This window comes from Caloenas nicobarica, chromosome Z (assembly GCF_036013445.1).
Source record: "Caloenas nicobarica isolate bCalNic1 chromosome Z, bCalNic1.hap1, whole genome shotgun sequence".
In the NCBI taxonomy this organism is placed as follows: Eukaryota; Metazoa; Chordata; class Aves; order Columbiformes; family Columbidae; genus Caloenas; species Caloenas nicobarica.
Window position 1 is genome coordinate 32,989,121 of NC_088284.1, and position 27,426 is coordinate 33,016,546.

Consider the following 27,426-nt stretch of genomic DNA (forward strand, 5'->3'; position numbering starts at 1 on the left):
TCCCATTAAGGTGTTATGGTCATCAATTAACTATGGTTTATGAGGCACTCAGATATCTCAGCAAGAAATGCAATACACTGTTCTCATAAAGAAGTAATTCAGTGCTGAATTTGGATGTCACATGATAAGAAAGGTAGGAGCTCAAACATATAGAAGAAAGTTGAACAGCTGCTTCACTCTGTTAGTACCATCTAGATCATGCACTGAATGAAGCAAGAGTTCTATGGAAAAATGGGGTCAGCTTATGAAAGATTGTAACGCAATGCAAAAAGAAGCATAATTTAGGTTATTTAGGCCCAGTACTTTCTCATGTTTTCTAATTTTGGCATGCTCAGCCTCATGAAATAATATTTTAATGGAGATTTTTAAATTAAATTTGTATGTATGCCTATGTCTACAAATGTTCACAGATTTGGTTACTATCACAAGGGGTTTGTATGTACATATCCACATGTAGGTACATAGCACCTACTAAACAGGTGATTAGAAACTGCGACTCTGTTTAGGTAAGTAGTGTTAATAGATTTCTAAGAGTAAATATGAGAACTAATTTTCAGTTGTGAGCTGGAATCATCTAACATTCTTTAATATAAAATAAAAATGTAATGCAAACTAGTGTTTTGGTAATATCTTAAATAATGTCAGTTAATTCACAGACTTGTGTTCTAATATCGTCCATCAATCATAATGACTCCAACATTATAATATTACATGTTATTTAATTTACTTAATTTGAGGTCCTTCCTAGCTCATTCTTTTCTTCAGTATCTGAGGACCTGATTTCTGAGTAACATCCATGAGGCTATTTATATGTTGCCAGACATATAATACATATTCTGTGTCTCTTCAGTACAAGGGTCAATTGATATACTTTCATTTTCCCCCAAAACTGTGATAGAAAAAGCAGATCACTTTTTTTTTTTAAAATGTGTTCATAAAGGTCCACAGAAGAAACAAGATCAGGATAGTAAAGACCTAAGGAATATAGGCAGAGTTCATATTGAGTGAAAATACTCCTGTGCAGAAGATAAGCAGAAGGTCTACTCTGAGGGCTTAAGCGTCACTTAAGTCATATACCAGCAGGCAGCTGGCTCCATGCTCCGAGAAGAATTTCATCTATATATGTCAGCCGCTCTGCGGATGAAACTTTGGTTTCTCTCGCAGCAAAATAGCAAGTGACAGTATTTAGAGATTTTAGTCATAATGCTTGGCTTTTCAAATAAAGGTTTTGTAAGCTTCAGCTCATGAAAGAAAAAATAATATTTCTATATTGTACACTGCAGAGCATGAGTTTTATCAGCAAACATTACTGTCAGTAATTAAATTTCTTTTAAACTTTTCTCAAGCCCAACAGATTTCAAAACTCAGGATGAAAGAGGATGTTTATTTTTGACAGCTTAATCTCTGCTATCTTGCTGTTTTATTGCTGCATGATTCAGTATTTAAGATGCTATGAAACACGAGTTCATCCTAGCATTGCTGTTTAAGTATCCAAGTACTCGACCAAAAAAATACATCATATATGTAATTGATTAAGCATTGGCAGCCACAGGGTTACTTTAGACCAAAGTCAATCAGGCATCCATTCTTGGATTCTTCTTCCATGTTGATACACACAGCTGTCAAAATGGAAGAGTGGTCTTTGATGTAAGTTCTAATTGAGCAACACACACAAACAGTGAAACTGAAGGGTGTGCTTGGATCACCCATTCCCATTACAGACAAAGGTATCCAGATTGCACTGGGTTTGTGTTGTAAGTTACATGCTTAATTTTGTTATGATTCCTACTAAACAAAAAAAAACCCAAAATATTGAGGAGGGGTAGAAGAATGGATGGAAGTGAGGATGGTCAGGATGGAATGGAGGTTCATTATCATTTCAGGCTACTTACATTCCGTTTGTGTCTAGAGAAGCTGGCTTTTACCTTTTAACCACAAGCATCTCATCTCTACAATCAGTCAGACAAAGCTTTTCTTGACATGGTCAGTGGTAATAGAATGAAGAATCACTAACAGAGGTCTCGTGGACCTGTAGCGAATTACTGTTTTGGCAAGACAGTGTCTTGTGACAGGTCTGCCAACAATGGAAAGGGCTAAGCAAAACAGTTAAGAATAGAATAGATATGAATCACTTATAAGGAAGAATGATTCTACATACTACCAAGCTATGTGGGTCTGCCGTGCTGGGATATCTGATATTTAACTGCACATACTTGCACACTTCCAAACACCTCCATTTATTTAGGTAACCATACCACGATTTTGCAAGGTTTAAGTGTATCAGCTTCAGGGGTTTGTTTTGTACACAAGCAGCTTACCTTAAATACGTAATCACTTTCATTTAATATGCCTTAAAATAATCTATGAATGTAGCTGATCAGGTGTAAAACAGGAATCCTGGCTTACACAGGTAGAAATGCAAGAAAGAACTTACAATTTTCATCTTGTGCAATGCACTGGAGAGGGATTCCAAAGAAAGATGTGTAGCTGTCATTGTACCACACCAACAGCTCGGTGCCCCTGGGGATATCTATGCAAGCCCGGTAGAATATATTTGACCTGATCAAGAGAAAAAGAAAAAAAATGCCTAATTTAGTAATAGAACATTCTCCTCTTATCATAGACAGTATTACAGTAGAAATCTATTATTTTGAAAGCATTTACTATTTTTAAACAAAATCTATCATTAGGGAAGGACTTTGTTCCTGTAGCAGGGTAACCAAGAGCCTACAGGCACTTTGTGCATAGCATATTTTACACACGAAGATTTTGCAAGCACCAAGATTTTATGAAAAGACAGTTATTTTCTTGCAATGTCCCTTTTAAAGTGATTTTAGAAATGCTACATTTTGCTCACACAGTACAAACAACAGAGCAGTGCACAAAGTTCTGTAAGTTCAGCCATTTTAAACAGATTTGCATTTGTCATCTAAGCTAAAGCTAACATATTTCAGGGCTAAATAGACAACAGTCCTTTCATTTTAATAAGTTCTTTTAGCAAGTGTTTTGAAGTAGCATGATGTGACCTTTCATTATAGCAGTACACCACCAAAAAGAGGGACCTTGGATTGTTGCGTAAAATAAGCTTTGGCTTGGGGAAACAAAAAAAATGGGTTAACCTGAGCAACCATAACATTTTCGCCCTTATGGAATGTGAGGGTAACGTTGATGATCCTTCAGTAAATGTACACTAGTGTTACTATAATTTTGATATCTTCTCACGTTGTTCTGTGGTAAAAGACTGTGGATATTCCTAGAACACTGAACTGGAAGTTGAGGGGAAAAAAAGGAAAAATCCTGGAGTCTCTACCATAAAAACAAGGGCCTTATCCTGATCTTGCACTGATGTGAATAGATTCAGAGTGATACTTCCAGAGTTAGCAGATTTACAGGGGGGCAAAAACCGTAAGATTAAAATCAGGCACAAGATAAAATAAAAATGTTATCAGTTTGTAGTGGCTTTTCCCTTTGGTTTCACATGGAACATTAAAACACACTCCTGTGAGATGGATAGAAATTCAATATACACAAGAACACTCCATTCTCATTGAAGGATTACATACCAAAATGATACAGTCAAAGTACCAAGAAATGACCATTTTTTATAACAGCTTATGTAAGGCAGAAAAACATCTATAGACCAAAAAAAATGTTAGGCCTCAACCAGTTTTCTGAGTGAAGAATTGCTACAAACGTTAGCCTGAAGTTCAAGATAAAAATGTTTAGGGTTGGTAGGCCTTAAATTTAGACTTTCTATAAAGAATTGGCTGTAGCGATGCAATTTGTTCCTTGTATAACACTGCAGACATAAGGAGAATCTTTTACCACATTTTTCATGGCAGTGAGATATGCACTTGTCAACACATTTTGTCACCGCAAAGTGGCTCTTGGCAACAGGATCATAAAGATCAATAAAAAAGTGCAGATTCTCAATATTTTACTAGCAGCTGCAAAAATTTCATTTATCTTGTTATTTTCCTCACTTACTGCCACCCTGTCTCAGGAGGGCACTGCTAGCTAAGCAGAACGGTTTTCCTACTCTTCTATGAATATCTGACAAAAACTCTTCCCTTTGTGTCTCCTCTTCTTCTTCCCTCCACCTCTTCCTCTCTTCTCCCCCTCTTTCTTTGTTATTTCTTTAATTCTTTCCACTGTTACGCAAAAATGAAAGCCGGAGCCATGCTATAAATTACCGGCATCTCCTAACCTGAGAAAAATTGAGTCTACTTTGTAATTCACCCTTGTAACATTTCATCTCTCAGTTTGGCTTCCCCTAATATAAACACAGCAGCCCAGCAAATGAATGTGCTAAAACCAAATGACACATTTTGCCGCTGAAAGAGCAGAACTGTTTTTGAGCAATGGGTGGTCTGTGAGGCTTGGAGTAGGCAGGGAAAAAAAAAGTGTAAGCGTACACCGTCCCTTACAAGCGTGCAGAGCTTCCAAAACTTGCAGAAATCTCTGCATGCTGAAGTACATCAAAGGGATTTTTCCCTTTTCGGATAATATTTCCTTTGCTGACATGTATTTAGTATTGTGGTTGGATGACTCATAAAGATAGCTTCATGGCGTCCCAACGCAGTTGAAGCAGAACACATGCCAACAAACATTATTGTCAGCCTCAAAATAAAAACAAAACGTTCAGCTAAGGGTCAATCAATCAAGAGCACTTTGAAGAAAATTCCATTTAGATATTACAAATCATAACAGAATGAATTTAAACCAGCTGACTTTCTGTGAGGAGGACGTCCATGTACAATAAAAATTAGGCCCTTTTTTTGGTGTCCAACTTTTCTATTTTCTTACACTTGGATGCAGTCACTGGTGATGGATGCCAGTTTTTTAAATTGTGTTTTTGTAGTTCATTTTATAAAGATCTGAAGTAATCGAAAACAGATCAACAGAGGGAACTCCATCATGAAAGGAGAGTTGTAAAATCCACTTAATATTGACAGATGTGTAATGACTTTCTCATGCTCACTTTTCATTTCTGTTTGTCATCTATATATATGTATGCATATGTATTTTTTTTTCTTATTTATATATATGTGTATGCACACACCACCACACTGAGGAATAGTTCACAAGATGCATACATAAATATTCTTTCAACACAGCAATCATTATCCAGTGTGTTTATTCAAAATCCAATGGGATTGTAGCTATAGGTATCAGATATTTAAGGATATAATAAAAGATTTGCAATGTATAAATAGGATTGTTATTTTTTTAACTGCAGCATTATTTAGTCAACTGGCCAGAGAATAAAAAAGCTGAAAATACAATTGAACAATTTTACCATTGTTAAATTGGAACCCTATGGGATAATCAAACTTTATATATATTTCATTTTAGCTAGCTTTTGTATGTTTTATTTTTAATTTTAAAGGTATTTTAAATAAGTTTAGAATTCTTTCTAAAGAAAGTAAACTCCACTCTCTAAAGAAACTAGCAAAAATTGGGATTGCTCACTGCGACTGGCAAGCCCAGGGCATCTTTTGATGTGCTTCCTACCACGTTTAATAAGGTCAAGCAGTTGCTTCTTATTTTGAGGCAAAAGTTTTGTTTATAGCTGAGATCATATATTTATGTTATGCATTATCTGGGTTTTCTGCATCTGTTTGCAAGTACAAAGTAAAATGCACCATAATTTCTTTACATTTTTCTTCACATTTTGACCTTCAGCAACACAGGAGGCACAGGCACTGGCAATCTGGGCTGGCAGGTGCACTCAGCGTATCAGTTTTAGGTGTGTACGTGACTCATGACTGACTCTCAGAAAGCCCGGGGGTTCAAAACACCCCTCCTGCCTTTTTCCCCCTTTCTCTAGCACATGCATCTTTATTAAGGGTGGAGGATTGCTTGTGTTGGCTTGCTACTGATCAGGCCATTTGAAAACACTCAGGGGGGGTCTGTGCAGTGTGGTGGTCACACGAGTGACACGGGTTACGCTTCTTCCCAGGAGCTCCAGGTCTAGCATGCTCACTGCCACGGCCCCAGCTCAGGGCAACCAAAATTAAACCCATCACCACTACACTCTGCAGCAATCCCTGAAGGAGCACACTCACGAAAGCCCTGCTACTGCCTTTGTAATCAAAGGCAATAGTACTGGCAACAGTTCCAGTCTGACTTTTTCACTAAAAATATTTACATTTGTTGCATTGAGTAAATCAAAACATACTTTACCTGTACTGAACCACTGTTAAATTCTGTTCCCCGCAGTGCCTTGCACATCGGATATACCTCATCCAGCTTGACTTGCTGGGTTCTCCACCATCAATAAAGTGCTGCAGTGTCCCATCTTGGTCATATATCTAGGGGAGATGTCACAAGGCCAAGTAGTTAGAACAAATCATCAGCAATCATTTTCACTGCTTTGCTGGTGTCTCTCTATGCCTTTTCCAGGAATTTATTTACATGAGATTTGTCATCATGTACTGATGCTCTTAGCAATCTACATGGAGCAGGAGGAAAGCATTTTGGGGGATGCAAGTTTGTCATGTTTCTTTTATCAAGCCAATCTTTTTGTATTAAACATATTTGTGGTATCTCAAAGCTATGACCATGTTTCCCAAAGAATATTTAACCTATTTTGACAGGGTGGCCTTAAATAATGAACTGCCAGATAAACAAGAAAATCTGGATGTAAAGCCTGCATTGAAATGGCAGGAACATCTGAGCAAGGGGCAGTAGCAATGCCTAAACAAGTATCTCTTACTTCATATCTTAGTTGCAGCAAAAGCATGTACTTCAGCAACCTCACAATACATCAGGGGGTTGTAGGATTCATAATACCAAAACAAATGAGACTAGAAGGAAAAAGAGGCTTGAAGATGCCTTTAGAATCTCCTTTGAGACACATAATTTTTTGAAGTAGTAAACGAGTAATCAGTCCTGAGGGAATCATGGTTTTCCTGAACATGACATCCCTGCTAAGGACATGAGCGCTAGTTATGGTGATTTTTTTTTTTAAAAAAAAGACTCCAGTCTCTATTCAGCACTGGACGATCCCTCTGAAGTCAAAGAATAAAATTGCTCTGGAGGCTCTGAAACCAAAATACACATTTCATGCACATCTGTCCTTCTGAGTGCTTAAAAAATGTTATCTTGGAAGTGCTAATCCTACTAAAAGGACATGGTGTCACGAGATATTTACCTGTTACGAAACTACTACTTTGTTAAACATCAGAAATGGATCTGAAGAATTATGTTTATCTGAAGCAAACTTGATCTTCAGATCTTTCGTCCCTCCACAGATGCCACCTGATTTAATAATGCTACCCCAAAAATGATATCTCTTTTGAAATTTTATGAACCTAAATTGATATCTTCTTGAAAGTCCTAATTCTGCTAATTGAAGAGGAAGCACATTTATTATGTTGAATTTAACATTTATAGAGAAAGCAAATTAGCAATCTTGCCAAGATAATAATATCCAAAATTATGTAACTATATTCAATATTTCTGCTTTAATAAAAGAGCGTTTCTGATAATGCACACAAAAACATACACAGGCACCAGAATCTAGTTCTTTACTCCACCACCAAGAGTCTCAAATTCAGGAGCCAGCCCTACATTTGCTTTTCACAAGGAGGGACCGGGAGTAATCAGGAGAAATACATCCAATGCTAGAACATGAGATACAGGGAAATCAAATGTCTACAGAGATCCTTATCATTTGTTCCTGAGTGCCTGTGACAAGGACCAGATCTAACCTGGCCAGATGCTCTTGGGTTGGAGAAGCAAGATGTTACCCAAATATGTGCTGATTGGTGCAATAAAGTCAGAGAAATCAGGAGTCCTCAGAGACAAACAAATACTCCAATACTGAGGATTTCATTTATCTTCATATATGGTAGCTTGTTGATTGTTAGCAAGGATCCGTTCTCATGTAAACATGCTAATGTATCTTGAATATATGAGCAAATATGTTAAAAGCAATAAAAATACGTAATGGAAATGGAAAAGTTTTACAGGAAATCAACCTACAAAAAGGAAGAGAAGGAAAAATTAATTACTAACAGTCCTTGTCTGGGACCATTTTGACAATACATAACCAGACAGTCTCAGCACAGTTTTTATTATCTATCCATTTACATGGTGCTTACCAAAATCACAATATATGGCTTAATGTGAGGCAAAACAACTCCCATAAATAAAAAGCTGATAACTTCCTAATCTCCAGATGATATGAGACATGAAAGACCAAGTAGACTGCCATAATCGGTACTGACAGCGATATCTGGACACGTAGGAATCTACTTAGAACTTCGTGTATATGAACAGTCATGAGTTGACATGAGAAATTAAAACCTGCCACGAAAATGTAAGGCTGGAGCTTTCTCAGGCTGTGGCCTGGAGTAGGAAGGACTGCTCTACAAGGAAGACTAAGTATTTCCAAATGCTTTATTCTTGCAAGTACTGATGCACCAGTGACTCTATGCTGCTCTCCATTCCTAGGGAGATATTACTGATATTGTAAATAAAACTGCATAGTCAGAATCCATGCCACAACATTCTTAGCTCTGTTCTTACAGGAACAAAAAAACAACTGTAAGGGAGCAGAAACTGTAACCTTAAAAGAGAAATAGCAACAGTGTGTCGTACAAGTTCATTTCTCAAATTGTATAAGACAGGTTAAAACCTGAAAAAAAACATAACTGATATGGTTATTATTCACATTACCATCGCGAACCAGTTCTTATTCATTTTACAACTGCTTAAATTTGGCAACCACTATATAATCACCTGAAGACACCACAATGAGGGAGCAAACCATGACCTGCCGTAACAGAAGAAAAGCAAACCTGTAGCACAAGTTGTGAACCCAGACATTACAGCAAACTATATAGGTATACATATTCACCTATATCTGTATTACACATGCAATAATACTTTAAAATTCTATTAAAAAACTACTACAGAATCCTGTGGTAAACTGATGTTACTGAAAATCTTTGACTACCTCACTAGGTAACTACATCCATCTACACTGGTATGATGTAATGCACTGCAAGAGCCTCATGGAGAAGTAAAATACCATTTCTCCAGCTCCCCATGGGGAATACATATCTTTTTTTTTTCTTTTTCTGTATCTCACAATAGTCATTGATCTAAATTGTTGAAACAAAATTAGCCATTTCATTTTTCTACTTTGATTACACTTGGAAGCATTACCTAAACTGCTTACTGGATCTTTTCCCTCTTCTGACCCAAAGTACTTGTTAACTGTTGTTTTTGCTGAGTTTTAAGGGGGTTTTGCCTTTGCTTTAAATGTTTCAAAGCTTTAAAGTTTCTTTTTTATGGTCTGTTCCAATTTTGACAAATGCACCTGACTACTGGCAGAGATCAGAGTCTGATAAAAGAGGACTGCAGTCACCTTCTCATTTGACATGCCTTGTGTTCCTCCTTAGCAACTCCCATATAATCAATTAACTTCTTAATAGGTGCTCGACTATTTATGGGTAGCTTACCGGTGTGTTACATATAAAGAGAATCAGAATGTGGAGCATATTACTATTCTATGAATTTCGTCCTTTGACTTCAGAATACAACAGAAACAGCTTCATTTTCCAATAAAGTAAGTCCAAAGTGTAACCAGCACAATTCAAGTCTTCTCTCTTCTATTTTTTATATCCCTTTCATTACAAACACCAGTTTACTCAGTAATCAAGACATAAATACAGAAAGGCATGAGGTATATAATGAAATTTCTTACAGGGTGACATTGATATTCCTCATACCCTACACATGCATTCCAACCGGGAAACAGGGGAAAAAGCCTGTAGGATGCCGGTGTACTGATACTGGTCAAGTTCATCTTATAATGGCATCCAAATATAAATGAAATATGAAGGACTGGATTTATGACTTGTTAGATTGGTTATTGATAATTATTTGGAGGCTTTAGATACTGAAACTTATAATTACAATGACAATAAAAACACATCATGGCAATAATAATATAACTTTCAAGCACGCAGTATCTCATGTAAGTAATACTTTAAAATCTACAAACGACCATTACTAAGTAAAATAAACAGCAGTTGCTGGAACATCTGTCACTCTGGCAATATACCAAGTATAGGTAGGAGCATGTAAGACTTAAGTAGTATTAACAGATAAGGCAGAGCACTAAGGAGCCTTCTCAACTCTCAGTTACTTCAGTACCTACATGGTCAGTATTGCTCACTTGGATAGATGAGGACAAATGTAATTCCAAAGCTAAAAACTGTTGTTCCAGTTTCTGGTATAGATGCTATAGAATTTCAGAATAAAGGAGCCTGAATGTAACAGTACGGTTGCAGAGAAAGCCAAGCCGTGAAGCATGAAAAACAATTTCACAGAAGAGACAAGGAGAGAAAAAATGGTTAGTTTGTTGGAGTTCTTTCCTTTCTAGCAGTTTTCCCTTGTTCTCTTTCTATGGCCTGCTGAAGGACTTTAGAAGGTCTTTAGAAATTCTGCCTGCATTTTATTTTTCAGTTTAGTCAAACAAAAAAGGTATTAGCATACAATTTAAGTGACCTCTCATTTTCCTCACAGACAGAGGGAGAAACGACTGGTCCTGAAAGTGGAATTTTTCTTTGCATGTACATAGGTGTGGGAAAAGTAACAATCAGAATATCTTTTTTGTGTTGCAATACATTAAAAGAGATGTGAAGAAGACCACAAAATGTGCAAGAATTAATTCTTAACATTAGTAGAGAATCTTGCCTTTTGCTGTTCGCTGCTATTCTCATTGACTTCACCTGCATAAGGTCATAGGGTTTTCAAATCACACAGCATTAGCCTTCTCCTTTCACAAGTGGACTTCTTCAGTGGGAAGAGTCAAGATAGCAAGGAGTACTTTTGATGAGTACATATATTTCATAAATCATCACCTGTGCATTTAAAAACGATGCGTGTAATCTAAACTACTAGAAATACAGAGAAAAAGGTTGTAAATGTCTGATGAAACTGACTGACATGTCAGATATGGTAGCATCCATACAAGTTATATTCTTTCTATAATAATCGATGAACCTGCAAGCCACAGCAACACTGACAACTTCTTCCCTTGCTGGCTTGGACATCAGAACTGAATAATCTCTACCTTAGGAAAATCTCACTGCTGTAAGACCTTCCTTTTGACATAACAACACTACAGTATCCTTTACAGGTGGCTGTATCCTAAACAGAAGTTTAAAACAGTGCCAAAAAGAGCAATGTTTATAAGCCTGGCTATTTAGCTGACAGTCTGTAAAAGGTGTGTAATTATGGAAGATTACATTCTGAGACTGGACGTATAAAGCTTATAACTGACACCAGAGAGCAGCCCTGCTTCCCTGCTTGTGTCTCTTTTCAGAACCAGCAAGACCCATTGCCTAATACACAATCTTTGATGCATCCTAAATCTGGGAGCCCAGTTTCCTCCCCAGGGCCCAGAACTCTTCAGCCACTCAGGCAATGTTTCTCAGTGCATTTGGTTGTTTGGAGAAGGAAGCTACAGGCAGAAAGGACCAGGGTTTGTGTGTCTGCTATGGTCCTCTTTGGATTGATTCCACTAATTATTTCCTTTGAAGGAAATTGCCACTTCTTTCTCTTTTTCTTTTCTTTCATTTTATTTTTTCTTTTCTCTTTTCTTTTCTCTTTTCTCTTTTCTTTTATTTTCTTTTCTCTTTTCTTTTCTCTTTTCTTTTCTTTTCTCTTTTCTTTTCTCTTTTGTTTTCTCTTTTCTTTCCTCTTCTCTTTTCTTTTCTTCTCTTCTCTTCCCTTCTCTTCTCTTCTCTTCTCTTCTCTTCTCTTCTCTTTTCTTTTCTTCTCTTTTCTTTTCTTCTCTTTTCTTTTCTTCTCTTTTCTTTTCATTTTGCAGCATTGTATTCATCCCCTGGAACAAACTAGTAGTGTAAGTAAAGTTGAATACAAGCATGCCTTGATGGATTGGGAGAGAGTGTTCAGCGGCATTACTGATAGAACAGAGCTCTAGGGCCATCTTAACAAATGACAAGGAAGGTTAATTCTTCCATAAAGCAGAAGAAATAGTGAACACTCACTTTTTGGAAAAACTCTGAGAATCATGCAGGTAAGTTCACAGTAAAATGCAGAAATTTGACTTCCCTAAGGCAGTGACTGTTAAGCAAAATGCCAATGGGCTCTAGTGTTTATTATGGCGTGTATACATTATTTATTTATTAGCTTTTCTAATCATGTTAAACTGAAAGCAAACTGGATTGTATACATGACTTGATAACTTACTCGTTTAGATTGCATTCTGTGTAGTACATTGGTGTCTAGCTCCCTTTGAAATCAACACACTGCCAAAGGACCTCATTATCTAGAAAGTCTGAAATGTTCAGAAGATGCTGCAGGAAATGAAAGAGAGGAGACAACTGACAAAATTCCCTGAATAGATTACATTTAAGGAGCATAGTTTAGGCTGAAAATCAAACTACAGCTGGTTCATATTTGATTATAACAACTGTTTGAAAAATTAATGCTTTTGGATTTTAAACATCTTTAATATTAGCAGTTGGGCATCTGATTTGAGGAAGAGGGCCCTTCTGAGTATGCATCTTCTCCTGTTCACACACTGAATACGAAAGCTGTGCAGAAACAATCATGTTCTTAGTCATCACAACTTTCTCCTTCATTCACTAGCTTGGTGACCAAGTCAGGATATTCAGTGTACATTTTAAGAACAACTCTTAGTCTCTCGATAGGAAAGAAGATATGAAATATAATGAAACTCAGAAGCAAACTGCAATGCATGGAAAAGTCTCCAAATAGAGCTGAACTAAAAAGGAACACTGATGTTGATAGATAATAATAACATTTTATATTCACATCCTTTACAAAGACCATGTCTCAAACACTGAAATACTTTGTAAATGACTTACTATCTTTTAGATTACCTATACAGTAAACAGGCAAATTATGCTTAGTCAGTATAAATGTCTATTCATCACACTGTGATAACTCTAACTTTGATGCCTAATAAATATTATTGAATCTGTAACAATCAAATACACACATAAAACAGTTATGAAAAAATAGTAGTATACATGTCAGCAACCTCATTTTACTATACACAGAAACATTTTAATAGGTTCTCTATTTTCCGTATGGACACTATTTCAGAAACACGGTTATAAATGCTTCTCATATATTCCACTTTTGCTTGATAAGACTCATTTGTTTTTGTTATTATGTAGATAGTGAAAGCTAGTAACTACAGTCTTTACAGGTATGTGAAATAAATTTACGTCAATAACTAGTTACTTCAAAGTGCTTCTGTTTTTTAAATAACTGGATGATATTTTGTTGCCATGTCAAAAATGCAACAGTTCATCTAGAGAATGATTTTTGCTTTGGTTTTGTTTGTATTACATGTAAAATCATGTAAATTTCTTTATACTTCGATTAGCACAAGATTTCCAAATGTTTTTAACTGCACTGAAGCATTCTGAACTGATATAAAATATTAATAGAACAGAAATCTGAAATAAATGAACAAGAAGGAAACATCAGGAGGCATCATTGGTTAAAATTAGACTAAAACATTTTCTAGCATTTGTTGGCAACAGTTACTCTAGGATGCAACACCTCTGTGAAAATGCATAGAAATATATCCTGACAGTCAATGGTCTTTAACTGCTCACACCATTCAAAGCAATTTTCTGCAATTATCCATATCTGATAAGGGGTATACATCTTATAATATCTGCTTAATGTTTCTTTTCTTTAATCTAGCAGGCATCATCTAGCAAATTTTATAAAAGAGACTACTTGCCAGCTAATATTAAAAGCTATTTAGTTTTAATGTTTCTCAAAGGATTATAGCAGACAAAACTATAAACATTGTTTTGAACTGTCTGTGCTAGGTGAAAGGCTTCATCTCTCACTTAGACCCCAGTCCAGCAAACACTTACACACATGTTGTAGTCCCATTGATCTCAATGGGACTACTCGTGTGTGAAATCAAGCATCTGTGTAAGCAGTTGGAGGACTGGGGCCTTATTCCAGAAAGTGTCACGAGAGCAGTGCCCTGCCGATTATGTGGGCTTCATTACATTATTTTTTTTTAAGTCAAGTCTCAACGGTTTGTTTAAACACTAGTCCATGGAGGTCTTTGAGTAGGGAAGGATTACATGTAACACAAACCAGTGTTACTCAACAACAGGGCAAAGAGGGGAAGACACAGAGCAGAAGAAATACACACATGAAGTTGGAAACTTGCACAGATGCAAACAGGCCCGTAAAGGACTGGTGCTCTTGCAGTATCCACTGACATAACACGGCCTCCTCAGTGTGTGCTTTTGCACTTTCCTGACAGGTCCAGTGACAGGACAGAAAAAGCAGTGGCAATCTAGCCATGGGTCATTCTGCAATGGAGACATTTTTGCTTGGCATTCACATTTCTACCCAGCTCGCTGCACTGTGCTCCCATGCAGTGCTGGCAGCAGAAGACTGTGGGGAGGCAAGAGACTGAAGTTGCTCCCTGCAGTCTCATTTATGCGGGACATGGAGCACAAAGAGAAAAAGTGTTGCCAATCTAGGGTCAGTATCCAAAGAGACAATGAAAAAAACAGATTAAAAAGGAAAAGATGGTTTAGAAACAGGGAGGCAAATTATCAAAGCTGAAATAACCCAAACAGCAGACTCTCACGACAGTTGGCTGGTAGATGCATATCCCAGTACACATATCGGGCAGGGATCTACAAGGAGGGCCTGATGCTGAAAACCCTCACTCATCTAGAATAACTCACTGAACTTACTCAGTAGTAAAGCTCGTAAGATGATATTCCATGCTAGAGAATCAAGACAGTTATGATGTTCTTTGTTGCCCTCATTGCATCTGTAAACATGACTTGTTCCTTTGCAAGGAAATGACAGAGCTTTGGCCATTTTCTTTCATTTTCTCAGAACATTTAGACTTTGCAAAGTGAAATTAAAAGTGTTTGTTTCATATTTTTTCATTCTTCTACAAGTAACCAAATATTCCAGAAGAGTCCTCTGTCATTCAGTTGAAATGCTCTTTCAACCTGTTTCCGTTTAGTCAATACACCCATCCAGTTGAACAAAGAATTAAAAGCGCAAAATACCTAACCACAAACATAATGTGACAGAGGACAGCACTCCAAAGCAGCATGTACAAAAACCAGTTTTGGCAAATTTCATCACTCAGCATCAAGCTAGGCAATGCAGCTGAAACAAGTGAGGAGGTACATACCTCCTAAGGTGACTTACTGATGTCAGTGACCTTAGAGAAATCACTCAGGACCAAAAGGTGCTTATGAATGAAAATCATTCCAAATTGCCATGATTCTAATATGTGAGAAGGAAAGAAGTTGCAGGGAGAGCAAGGAAGGTCTGTTGTTCACATGTGACTTGGGGCTTACCTTGCTACTGACCAAGAGGAAGCTGATGGCACAAGGAGAGAACAGTTCTGATCACAGAATCACAGAATCACAGAATGTTAGGGATTGGAAGGGACCTTGAAAGATCATCTAGTCCAATCCCCCTGCCAGAGCAGGAACACCTAGATGAGGTTGCACAGGAATGTGTCCAGGTGGGTTTTAAATATCTCCAGAGAAGGAGACTCCACAATCTCCCTGGGCAGCCTGTTCCAGTGCTCTGTCACCCTCACCATGAAGAAGTTTCTTCTCATATTTAAGTGGAACCTCCTGTGTTGCAGTTTGTACCCATTGCCCCTTCTCCTGTCATGGGTTGTCACAGAGAAGAGCCTGGCTCCATCCTTGTGACACTCACCTTTCACATATTTACAAACATTAATGAGGTCACCCCTCAGCCTCCTCTTCTCCAAGCTAAAGAGCCCCAGCTCCCTCAGCCTTTCCTCATAAGGGAGATGCTCCACTCCCTTAATCATCTTCATGGCTCTGATCCCTCACTCCCATGATTTCTGTTGAGCACCTTTTCAAAGTATGGTTCCAAACTGTATTTCTGGAGTGTTGTGCATGAAACTGTGTCTGTGTGTGGATTAGAATTTTCAGGAAGGTAGCAGATTTTAGACGTACAAATCCCAGCCTGAGCACTTAGTGATATTTTCAGACATATTAATGTAGGGCACATAGAATATATGGTACAACTACCATTCTGTAAATGAAGCTTGATAGATTAGGGATTTTGTTTGTTTTCACTTTGAACTGTTTGAGACTTCTCTATCTTTAGGATTTTTTAAAAGATCCAGTACTATATCCCCCTAAGCACTTTAAGAATCAGTTTAGAAAGGTATTTCTCAAGCACAGTGCTCCTAGAGATACTCTCAATACTGTACCAAAGCAGGCAAAAATCCTTTAGCAAGTTATACTTAAAACTGCCACTGAAGTCAATGCAATTCTGTTGCCTACTTACTTGGACACTTTGGAACCCTACATGCCTTTTTAGGCAAGTAAAAGCAGGTATGATTTGCTCTAACTTTCTAAGCAAGACTTCTTGCCTTAAGACAGGCAATTCTTCTGTTTCCTTTGCATATACCATGAGAGGCTACGACCTCATTTGAAGTCAGGGGCTCTTTAGGGACTCATAGAATCACTGAGGCTGGAAAGGGTCTCTGGAGATCATCTCATCAGCTCACGAGATAGTTACGACCTCCACCACCTTCACTTTGAATTTCCTGACTCACAGTTCATGAGCATTCTATATAAAAGAAAAACAAACAAACAAACTCAACAACAACAAAAAAAACCAGCCACAGCACCTGAATTAAAGAAATGAGTTACATGTGAAAAAAAAACTCTCTGAAATGAAAGCAGGTCTACAAGTAACCTCACTTTCAAACAATGTCAAGAACATTACTTTGTTCTGACAAAAGCATTGATGCCTATTGTAAGGTTTGGCACTGGACTAGGAAGTAAAGAGGTATATTCAGGTGTCTGGACTTGTTTCCACTAGTGTTTCTGATAGCCCTGAGTATCCCGCCGAGCCTCCAGTGACTGCTCAAGAGGGCAGAAAGACCTCCCTCAGTCCTGTGCCTTACCGGTAAGCACTGTTTGTATGTCTTAGATACTTTCCAGGATTTTAATGTTGTTAAGGACTTCTGCTCAGACACTGGAACTGCTCTGCAGATGCTCCGCTCAGCTCCTGCTCTGAAAAAGGTTTGTCACATGACTTACAGCAAGTACCTAAACTCTGTGTCTTGATCCCCTGGCTGTAGAAAACAGGGATTTTGATACTTTTTTTTTTTTTTTGTGCACCATTTGTTTATGTTCACTCTGAGCTTGTAAGTAAATAAGAGTAGGGACTGTATTTACAGTGTATGTGTAGAACATCTATCTTAGCAGAGCACTCATTTACTACTACAGTACAGACTCCACAAATAATTCTTTCAATTCTTTTTTAAACATCTCATTAAGGCCCACCATAAATGAAGAATTTCAGTAAAAATGACATATTTTAGAAAATATACTTAATTCCTTTGTGAGTTTTAAATAATGAGGCAGACTGATATTTTTAGTTTGGAATATTTTTGAATGTCTGGAATGCTAAATTCCCCAGATGATGATTAAAAGGTCAAGTAATAAAGTATATGATAAACTATGCTTAAGATTCCTCATAAAACAAATGACTAATGGCTGTACAAACTGTGTCGCCATGTTTTTATATTGAAAAAATGCCTGTGCTGTATTATTCCTTCAAATTTGTTAGATTATAAGATCGTCAGAAAACCACCATGGCGATGGTTAGTTTGCAGCTGCTTCAGAGCTGAAATCAGAGTCAAGAAGCAGAAGAAAAGGGTGCATTAGGGAGTAGTGCTAGTGTTGCTAGTGGACACGTGGTGGAGAATGTGAAATGCATTTTTTTCTTGCCAGAGTACAGATCTGGTGTTGGTAAGTATCACGTTAAGTTTCTTTGGAAGAAAGTTTGTTTCTGTGAGGATTATAACATTAGATTAGAACATTGCTTGAGTCACAATCACAGGAGCTGTTAAACCTTTGGCATATCTCACTTATCTCTAAGGGTGGCAGGGGCCATCAATACGAAGTGGACCATCAATCAATCTGGGGTCTTCTTCAGACATTGCCTGTCAGCTGATCAGAGGAAGACTTTAGGGAATTGGCTTTCCATTATCAGGATTTGGTCTGTGATCAGAACAAGCCACTGAACCTTTTACTTTTCACTTGGCAAAAACATACACACTGGAAAAAAGTCCTGACAGTTCATTCATTTTGCTCCATCACTGGAGCCAGATGATGTTTGACTGGGGAGACCCACCCTCTTTGATGTTCTGCTCTTTTGAGAGTGCCCTGCTGTGAAAAAAATTTTCTCCTTCCAAATTAAAGAGAAATATTTCTGCGTCCAGCTGTTAAATGTGACGTTTGCCATTTTTCAGTGCATTGGCTTTGTGCCATCTTGCAGGCTGTTTCAAGCCTATCTTTTTCCCTTCTCCTTCTCAGCAGAAATATCCACAATGTGTTAGTGTCTCCAACTTCTATATAACATCAACACCAAAAGGGAAAATACAAGTAATATTGCATGGCTCTGAGCTACAGCAGCAATACTTACACACATTTCTTCTGATTTTTTTTTAATTAAAGCCAGCAGTCATTTTATTACATGAAACGAAGGATACAATCTAAATACAAATTAAATACAACCTACCTATGAAAAGTTGACTTCAGTTTCATTCTGATTGCAGTAGGCAAACCATGCCGAAGTAAAGCCTCTGTAGAATACATTTACCGGTTAAATAAGTGTGGATGTTATTAAAACTTGTTTCATGTGTATTGAGTCCACATCAAAAAAATGGCATCCATTCAGCAGCCCTAGCTCTGTTTAAATTAAGACAAACTTCTCATGAAAGCTTGAATAAACATTTAGGTTTAAGTAATCAAGAAAACCTGTATCTTCTCATATTTATTAAGTGCAATTTTTACAGTTATAAAAACCACTGTCACAAATTGTGTATACTGTAAATAAAGGGTAGACTCATCATTACAGTGTTTTGCCTATCTATTGAGGTGGATGAAACACAACCGTCTCCAACTGCTCTTAAGCTCAAGCTTTCTTTGTCCTTTTCATTTTCATATTTGCTGGCATGGAAAAGGATCAATGTTGATAGATTTTGGCAAGCTCATTGTTGTAAACCTATGTTTTGTAATTAATCTCAGACTATGACCAGCAAATCTGAGTAACTGCTCATGTATTCCTCACATCTTGACACTGAAAACTAAAACCTGACTGAGAGCCCCAGTGGATGAGAATGGAAGGACCTATTTTGGAAAATCACATCAATAATAACAAAAATCAAGCATTTCCCCTTTAGGTATCCACATTCTATAATAGACTCATGCCAAGAAAAAGTATAGTCCATAAAGACTTGATGTAGAAAAAAGCAGTAAAGCTGTAGCCTGCTCTTCATCTGCACTACGTGTAACTCATGAACTCAGTTTTTAAAATTGTAAAATGATACAGATTTACAAATAAATATAAATTAGACTCTCTCCAAGAGGCTAGCATGGAGCCAAGCTACATTCTGCAGGGCTTCAGTCAGTTCTCAAAAACTACCTGGTATCTAACAAAGACAATAGTGGGACTGGAGATGTCCAAGCAACACAGAGATGCCGACAGTAACCGTTTTGGCAATTCAACAGGAGACATGTTTCCGTGTTCCTGGTATGAATCAAACACTACCACTCCTAAAATTACATTTAACACACATAAATCAAAAATCTTTCTATTTCAATCTAAGTGTTATGCTGTTCCATGACTGTTTAGCACCTTGTTACAAGAATATAATCTATGCTGTTATGGTTCTTCTCTGTCCTTTTTTCTAAATAGATTAAGAAATATTTTTCTTACTATTGATTCCAGCTTTCTTTTCTATATCTAATCAATGTTATTCAAAATTCTCTTTACGTGCTTCTACTGTCCCATCTGCCACTGTCTCATCATGCTCCTTTTTACTGTCCCTCATTTTACCAAGGCAGCAGAAAAACACCCATGAATGGTTTATTAGATTGAAAACCAAGGACTGACTGCAAAGGTTTGTGTTCATCTTTTTCTCATTCTATTCTGCATTTTTCTGTTTCATCTTTAACACTATGAAGCTTACCTGTGTCCTTCCAGCCTTTCTCAACTCTGCTGTCTGTGCCAAAATAATTTTAGGTTAAAGGCCATGGTTTTTTGTCCCAAACAGTTTTAAGTTTAAATATTTAGGTGGCTTATGTAGGCTAGCACAGATGCAGCAGGTGTATTTTTAGCAGCAAGAGAGTACTTTCAGCAGCAAGTTTACTGGCCTTAAATGTTGACTTTTTTACAAAGGAGCTCAAAGTGGATGAATTAATTAGAAATCAATAGAACCAGTGACTATAATCCATGTCGAAAATCTAACAGTAATATAATTCATCCAAAACAAGTATTATTTTTTCCCCAAATCTGAATTCTAAAAACAAGGCAAAGTAAACCAGTTCTTATTTTGATTATTTTCTCATCATCCTCAAAGTTTAACACAAAGGGGAAATAAATTCTGGTGCTGCGTGCAAGACTATTTTACTGGATTTAGCCAAAACCTCATAATGTTTGTAAAGCAACAATAATAACAAAATGGTTTTGAGCAACTTTGTGTATTTTTCATTTGTTCGATTTTGTTTTGGTCTTTTTAAAATCATTTGGATTGTCTCAAGATTTTATTAACCATTAAAAAAAATTCATTATAAGCTTACTAAGCTTTAAAACTGAAAGGAGTTCTGAACTGAGAAATGAACTTTCTGTTTAGAAAATGTAAGAACAACGTGTTTAGATTATTTTGAACCATTTTGCTAAATGTTTTATTCATGGGAATTTTCCCTGAAATTGACATTTTTATGCAAACAGTTTTAGTTTCTCAGCATTCTCTGGAAAAAAAATAAAGTTTCCTTAGGAAACCCCAACAATTTGTAACTAGTTATCTGTTGTACACCAGTGATAGGCTATTAAAGGCATACATAAAACCAGCCATGGCACCTAAGAGCTTGCAATCTAAAAGACACAGATAAGGCTAAATTAATTGGGAGACCCAGAAAACATGATGAAAGCATAACCTTTCCCCACTTCTTTGCTGTCTCTTTCTCCCTCACGCATAATCGCAAAAATTCTCTGCTTAAATACAAAGAGATTAATAGGGAGTGCAACTTCATAGTTTTCCCAAGCTAAGTAGGAATTGCTGCACTTCCCATCTGCCAGAAGAGAAAAGCCTTGGGTTTCCCAGTGGGGTACAGAGCTCTACCAGCTCCTCCCCATTCATGGAGAAAATAAACCCTGAATCTACATGTAAACAAGTTTAAATCTAAGCTCTTTCTTGGCCTCTAGTATCCCCTGGCTGCCAGTCCATTGGAAGGCAGGTAACTTTAAGTCATATATATTAGCCCATACATTTGAGGGCAAAGGGAAAGGAAAAGCACATTAAAGAAAAAGTGGGCGAAGCTAAGAAATGTGGGAAATAAAAGAGTACATTTGTATATTTTATGTAAGGGGTTCCTGAAGAGGAACATGTTCCCACTAGTAACAAGCAAATGAGCCCTTGTTCAGCTTCTTTTTTATGCCTCACGGACTACATACTTAGTATATGGTGCTGACTTTCCTTACTGGCTTGACCAGTGCCCTTGTAAGAGGAGAGAATATTAAAAATAACTGAGTGCCGACTCTTAACCATACAACCATACACTCAGATTAACTATTTTCAAAGAATTTGATGAAGCTGTAATAAAAATCAATTTATCCATAGAAAGAAGCACTTCTTGTTCTCAAATGACAGATTTATGGTTTCATGCAAACATGAATGTCCTAGAGCTCACCCTTTTTAATAAGGAGTCTTTTAAAAGACATAAAATATTTGTCCTAATGAAGTAATGGTTTCCTAAGGTTTTGCTTCTTTTCTGTACTGCCTACAGTTTTATGTCTCTGTTGAAATCTGTCACTTGTTAAATTATTATGTTTTCCTAAGTCTACTATATTCTTTTTCTAACCCACACTAAGAAAGCACAATTGTCAGACATTATGTTTTGAGGGCAAACTGACCTCCAACATATTGTGAATAACATAAATTTCATATTTTACAGTTATTTTGAAAACATTCCTAAACTCAAACCCCTTGGTTGCTTAGTGTCTTGAACTCACTCCACCTAACAACAGTAAACTAAACAGGCCAATGTTTTCAGCCAAAAATCAAAGTAAAAGGTGAGAGGAGAAGATGAAAAAGTACTTTAGCATTAGGGAGTAACTGCTATTACAGAGTCACGGCCAACTTTAGATAAGGCACTGTACTGAGACAGCCCAAACAGCTGCTGCAATCCCAGGACTGTCATCTTAGCCTGATCAAATTTGTCTAAAATCTCTCCAAGAAAATGGGAGTATGGGAAGAGTGAGACAGGAGAGGTTAATGCACTATGATTCTAGCCTCTGTTGGCTCATTCTGTTCAAAAAGTACTGAGGATCATCCAACAGAGTATGGTAGTATGTTGCTGTGGAAGATTTTGCTTCTTTTTCTCAAAGACTTTTCATTCTCCAGTAGAGAGCAGAGAAGGACATGAGTTACTCCAGGCTTCAAAGGAAAGACATTTATTTTGTCCAGATAAGTAAATTGTCTAGTAATCCCATGTGGCATCTGGATAGGAAATATATTATACTTACTAGAAAACTGAGCAAATCCTTGGAATCAAGGATGAATAAACAAACTGACTGAGAGGAAAAGACACTTACCAGAGTCTTAATAATGAGGTACATTGAGGAGCATTCCATAATTTAAAGGTTAGTTGCTCAGCAAGCAGGGCTAATGAAGCCTGGTTTTAGTATGGATGTGTGTCTTTTGTCCCCAGAACTTTCACTGCTGTGGTCATCTCCACTTCTGCACTGATCTCAGTGTATAACATTGATGTCTAAATATTTTTCAGTTATTACGTACTTAGCACTGCTGCTGATGTCACTGAGAGTTCAGCACATGGGAGATCAAGATATACAATGGAGCATCTCACTGCAGTTGCAGGAGGAATTGTGTTCTGACATATCTGGCCTTGTGAAGTGTAAGCAGAGGAAAGGCATGGTGGTGACAAAAAATTATCACAGAAAAACAGTGACTTGCTCAACAGTGAGATATAGATTGGGTCATTGACCTTTGCTGATCCCCATTAATACTCATCTGCATCTTCAATAATCTTCTCAACAGCATCTCAAAAGCATATAACTACTTTCGGAAGTCACATCATGAAATGTGAAATAGTAAGAAGGTGAAATATGGAACAGTGTTTGACAGAAAATTCATGGTGTACAGTTTGCACATGCTCGACAAACTTCATACACTGGACCAATTGCACAGGCAACAGGTCCAGATGCAGTTGCTGTTTTCCAGAATCTCTGGAAGTTTAAGCTGCTGCATGATCAGGAAAACACAGTTGCCATGACAATACAGAAAATAGTGTGCCCTGTATGCTTTTCATATTTGACTTCACTATATATACAGGATATCCTGTATTGTACAGAATGTCTGGCAGTCCTGAAATAAGAAAGTTACATTTGCTATTGTCATTTACTTTTTTGCTACTTTTTCCACATTTCAAGATATTTAACTTTTATATTTATTACATCAAATTTAGTGAAAATGAAGGAGGGATTACTGTTTTCCTAGCACTATACTTCTGACTATGAATCAAATCAATTCAAATCACTACAGGTGTATCATTAGCAGTGACATAGTTGAGCTGTAGACAAATTTCATGTTCATTAAATTTAAATGTCATTTTTGTGACATATTTTCTCAATCTAAAATATGATTTTTCTAAAAATGTTCAAAATCAATGAACACACAAAAAACCAACCAAACAAAAAATCAAACAAACAAACAAAAAAAACCCCTCAGGTTCTAAGAAGGGTTTTAACATTGTAAATAGGATCTGAATCAGACTCCAAATCATACCGACGTGAGCAACTCTTAACACACAAAATTCCATGCAAGGACTACAAATAGTGTCATCATGGCCTACAATGCAGAGCGTGTGTGCTTCAATCTCTTAATTACAGTGTAAGTCCTTTGAAAGACAGTACAATAATAAGCAGAAGCAAGCAGATAGCTGGCAGATTTTTAAACTATTGTGATGATAGAAGAGAAAGAGCAGGAAGACCTTTCTTCACTTATAACAAATGATTATAGCACTTTCACCTGTAATTTTACAAAAGATATATATTGCAATTCCCATTTTACACCTGAGGTAAACCATGCCATTAACATTGAAACTGTGTTTAAACACTCTGTCAGCTTCAATGGCACATCTACATATATTGCCTACATAAATGAGAAAAAAATCCCAGTCTCATCACATACATCATTCATGTATTGCACAGAGTCAGTCTTGAGATTTGTATTGATTTAATATCTTTGAGAGCAGAAATGAACAGGACTCAGAAGATCCATCATGATGCAATTATCCAAAGTTCTTCTTTTAAAATGCATCTATGTTTGGTTCCTGCCAAAATAATTTTAACTGTAAATTTGCAAATGTCTCAATTATGAAACTGCATAGATCTGAATTATAACAGTCAAAGCTGGACTGTCTTATAAATACATTAAAAATATGGCATTAATATAAAAATCCTATGTCATACAACCAAAACAATTTAATATAACTTACCATGGCAATAATCAGATCATATTTCCAAACAAATAGATAAACTCCATCATGTCATTTTGAACTTCTTCTGACCTTCTGATGGCTACAACTGGGAACAAATGTTATCCAAGAAAAATATTGGTGGCTCTGCATTTGCAAAACAGAGAGTACTTGAACTAAGCAGCCTTTGCTTTAGTAGACATATCAGATGCATTGCATTGGAAAAGATACCAGTCCAGTTCTGCTTTCATATGTATCAACTATAATCACAGAATTAAAATCCTACTGATTTAGGGCATTTCTGCACTGCAATCAAAGTGACTGGGACTGATGCAGACAAATATGTTCTCTAGGTGTAAATTAGCTATCTGAGTCACAATAGCAGGGCAATCACAACAGCGTGGGTTGTGCTCAGGGCTATTTACTATGCTTTACTGAGTTTTGCATCACCTGGTAAGCTCAATATTGTTGGAGTTACATTATGTATAATTGTATAAACAATTACTTCAATTAAACCTAGCTGGTTTGTGTCCACCCAGAAGCATTGCATCTTTGGCTGCAACGTAACATGCCTTTAGTGAATTTACAATGGGGAAGATGATAATAAATATCAGGATACTATTGCATATTTCCTTCACTCACATGCAGTGTAAAGTGAAGTTTGTTAGTGACTTGAAGGTAGGATTCATTCCACATACCATCAACCAACTAAGGTTAAGCATATAAGCCTAAGCTGGTTACCTGATGTCCTTGTAGAGACAATGGAGAGAAACAGACACCATCAGAGGGCAATACATCATAAGCAAGGTTAACCGACTTAGACCAGATACTTGACTTACTGGTATCAAATGTTAGCGAATGCGAGTGCAAATACAACCTACTATAAATTGCCACTCTGAATGGAGTTCACTGACACTAGTGCTCAAAGAAGTCAGCCATTTTTGCATTGCTTTTATATTGATTGCTTTCTCATGCTCTTTAAAAAAAAAAAACAAAAACCGTAAATTTTTGTCATTTTAATATTCATGTATGAATACTGTAATGTGTTTTTGACTAGCAGAACAAGAATAGCTTCTTTATATAAACACATTTATAAGTAAATGTGTAGCATCATATCAGTTTTAAAAATTCTTAGACTCCATTATGATTGGACTATGAAAGTGTGCTGTCAAGCAATCAGTATAAATGATACAAGGAATATATTAATAGTTTGTTTTTCTTTTTATTTTTTTTAATATCAGCTTTCTTTCCAAAATATAATTCTTGCTTTTTCTTTTTTTTTTTTCTCTTTTTCTTTTTTTCTCTCTCTCATTTTTGGGGGTTTTTGTTGGGGTTTTGTTTATTTGTTTTGTTTGTTTGTTTGGGGTGTTGTTTTTTTTTTTTCTTACGATACAGTGAACCAATGAATAGCAGCAACAGCAGCTTTTAGGAGAGTTGTGGTTGCAATGCTGCTGAAAGCTGCTTCCTTAAAATGACCTTTCCTGCCCAGTAAATGATTCCAGCAGGACAACTCAAAAGCAAAAGCAAAAAAAAAAAAACCACCACCACTTTTTCCACTTTTTGTCATATTACTTATAAAACTACTGTGTTGAGAAAGCCTTTCAGACACATACTTAAAAGTTAAAAAAAAAAAGAAAGAAATAAAGCGTGCCACTTCCACTCAATTTTAATTTCAAGACTTGTTTGACTGTGTTGCCTCAAGTCATTCTCTGGAAGCCTTGAGATAATATGAGTATGTCTGGAGCCTGACAACAATTGCATACCACTGCTTTCATTGCAGCAAAATTTTAACATTGCAAATGACAGCATAAAATAATAGAGCCTGGCAAGCCTATTTCAGCCTTATCAGATGGAGGAGAAACAGTCTTTACTTAAGATCAGACGCTCTTACCCCTCCAATGGGAAAAGGCCCAAGGGAAAGCACAGTTTCCACATGAAAGATGACAGTGGTTCCAAACAGTCTGTGATTCCATGGCAGAACCAGGTTGAACTGGGAGGGCAGGTAGGCTTCCAGTAAAGCAGTTGTGGCTACCCTTGCTGACATGCTCTCTCCCAAGGCACCCCACCAGATCACCCAGCTGGCCTTATGCCACCACAGTCTGGTCCCACGGTGGACATGAGTGTCTTCTAAGTTATCCAAAGGCAGTGGTCTTTGCAGTCCTCTTTCTTAACAGAGGAGAAATCATTGCTGCCAAAATTGGGTCTTTGGGATGCAGATTATATTCAGCCTTGTCCAAAATGAAGGACCAACTCTGCCCTCCAGCAAAGTCTGGCAGAAGGACTTAATCAGACAGAAAATGTTCCTGATGCTGGCAGCAGTATAAACTAACAGGAACTGAAACACAGGAGACAGTACAGCATATCTTCAAAGACTGAACACAGGCACTAAAAGATGTGTCGAACTATGTAACAGTGTCATCTAGTGACTCCTGCCATAATCTTCTTAACCAGACAGTGCAACCAGCCACAAGGAAGGCCAGTTCTCACCCTGTTGAAGTGAGCTATGCCCGTACTCTGTATTGACACTTGGTGTTCTGCTATGGCGACTTCACGGGCAAACTGTGTACACACATACAGAAATATGACATTTGCAAACAAGCGTCTGATGAGCACACAGACATCCTTAACAGTGTATGCAGAAATCCTAGTGGAATGCCAACGTCAGGCATGGTGCAGGTCCTGTCTTGTGTCAGGTAAAGCATCTGTCATGATGGTGCTGAAATACAGCTCGTGATTATACCACCTAGTGAGACTCCTTTGAACTCCGTCCTCCATGTAATCTGCAGAACGCTTTGCAAGGTCTTGTAGACCACCAGGGAGCTACGGCAAACAGCTTAGTAGCTTCTGGTGG

At 37.2% G+C, this 27,426-nt stretch overlaps 1 protein-coding gene across 1 annotated transcript in view; it reads right to left on the reverse strand.

The window, feature by feature from the left end:
• The window catches only part of PRDM6 (PR/SET domain 6), a 73,321-nt gene that overhangs the window by 17,802 nt on the left and 28,093 nt on the right, over positions 1-27,426 (reverse strand). The window contains exons 3-4 of the mRNA XM_065657426.1: positions 6,187-6,314; positions 2,435-2,559 (exon numbers count right to left, since the gene is read on the reverse strand). Of these exons, the coding sequence (XP_065513498.1) occupies positions 2,435-2,559; positions 6,187-6,314 (253 nt within the window). The remainder of the gene's footprint in view (positions 1-2,434; positions 2,560-6,186; positions 6,315-27,426) is intronic.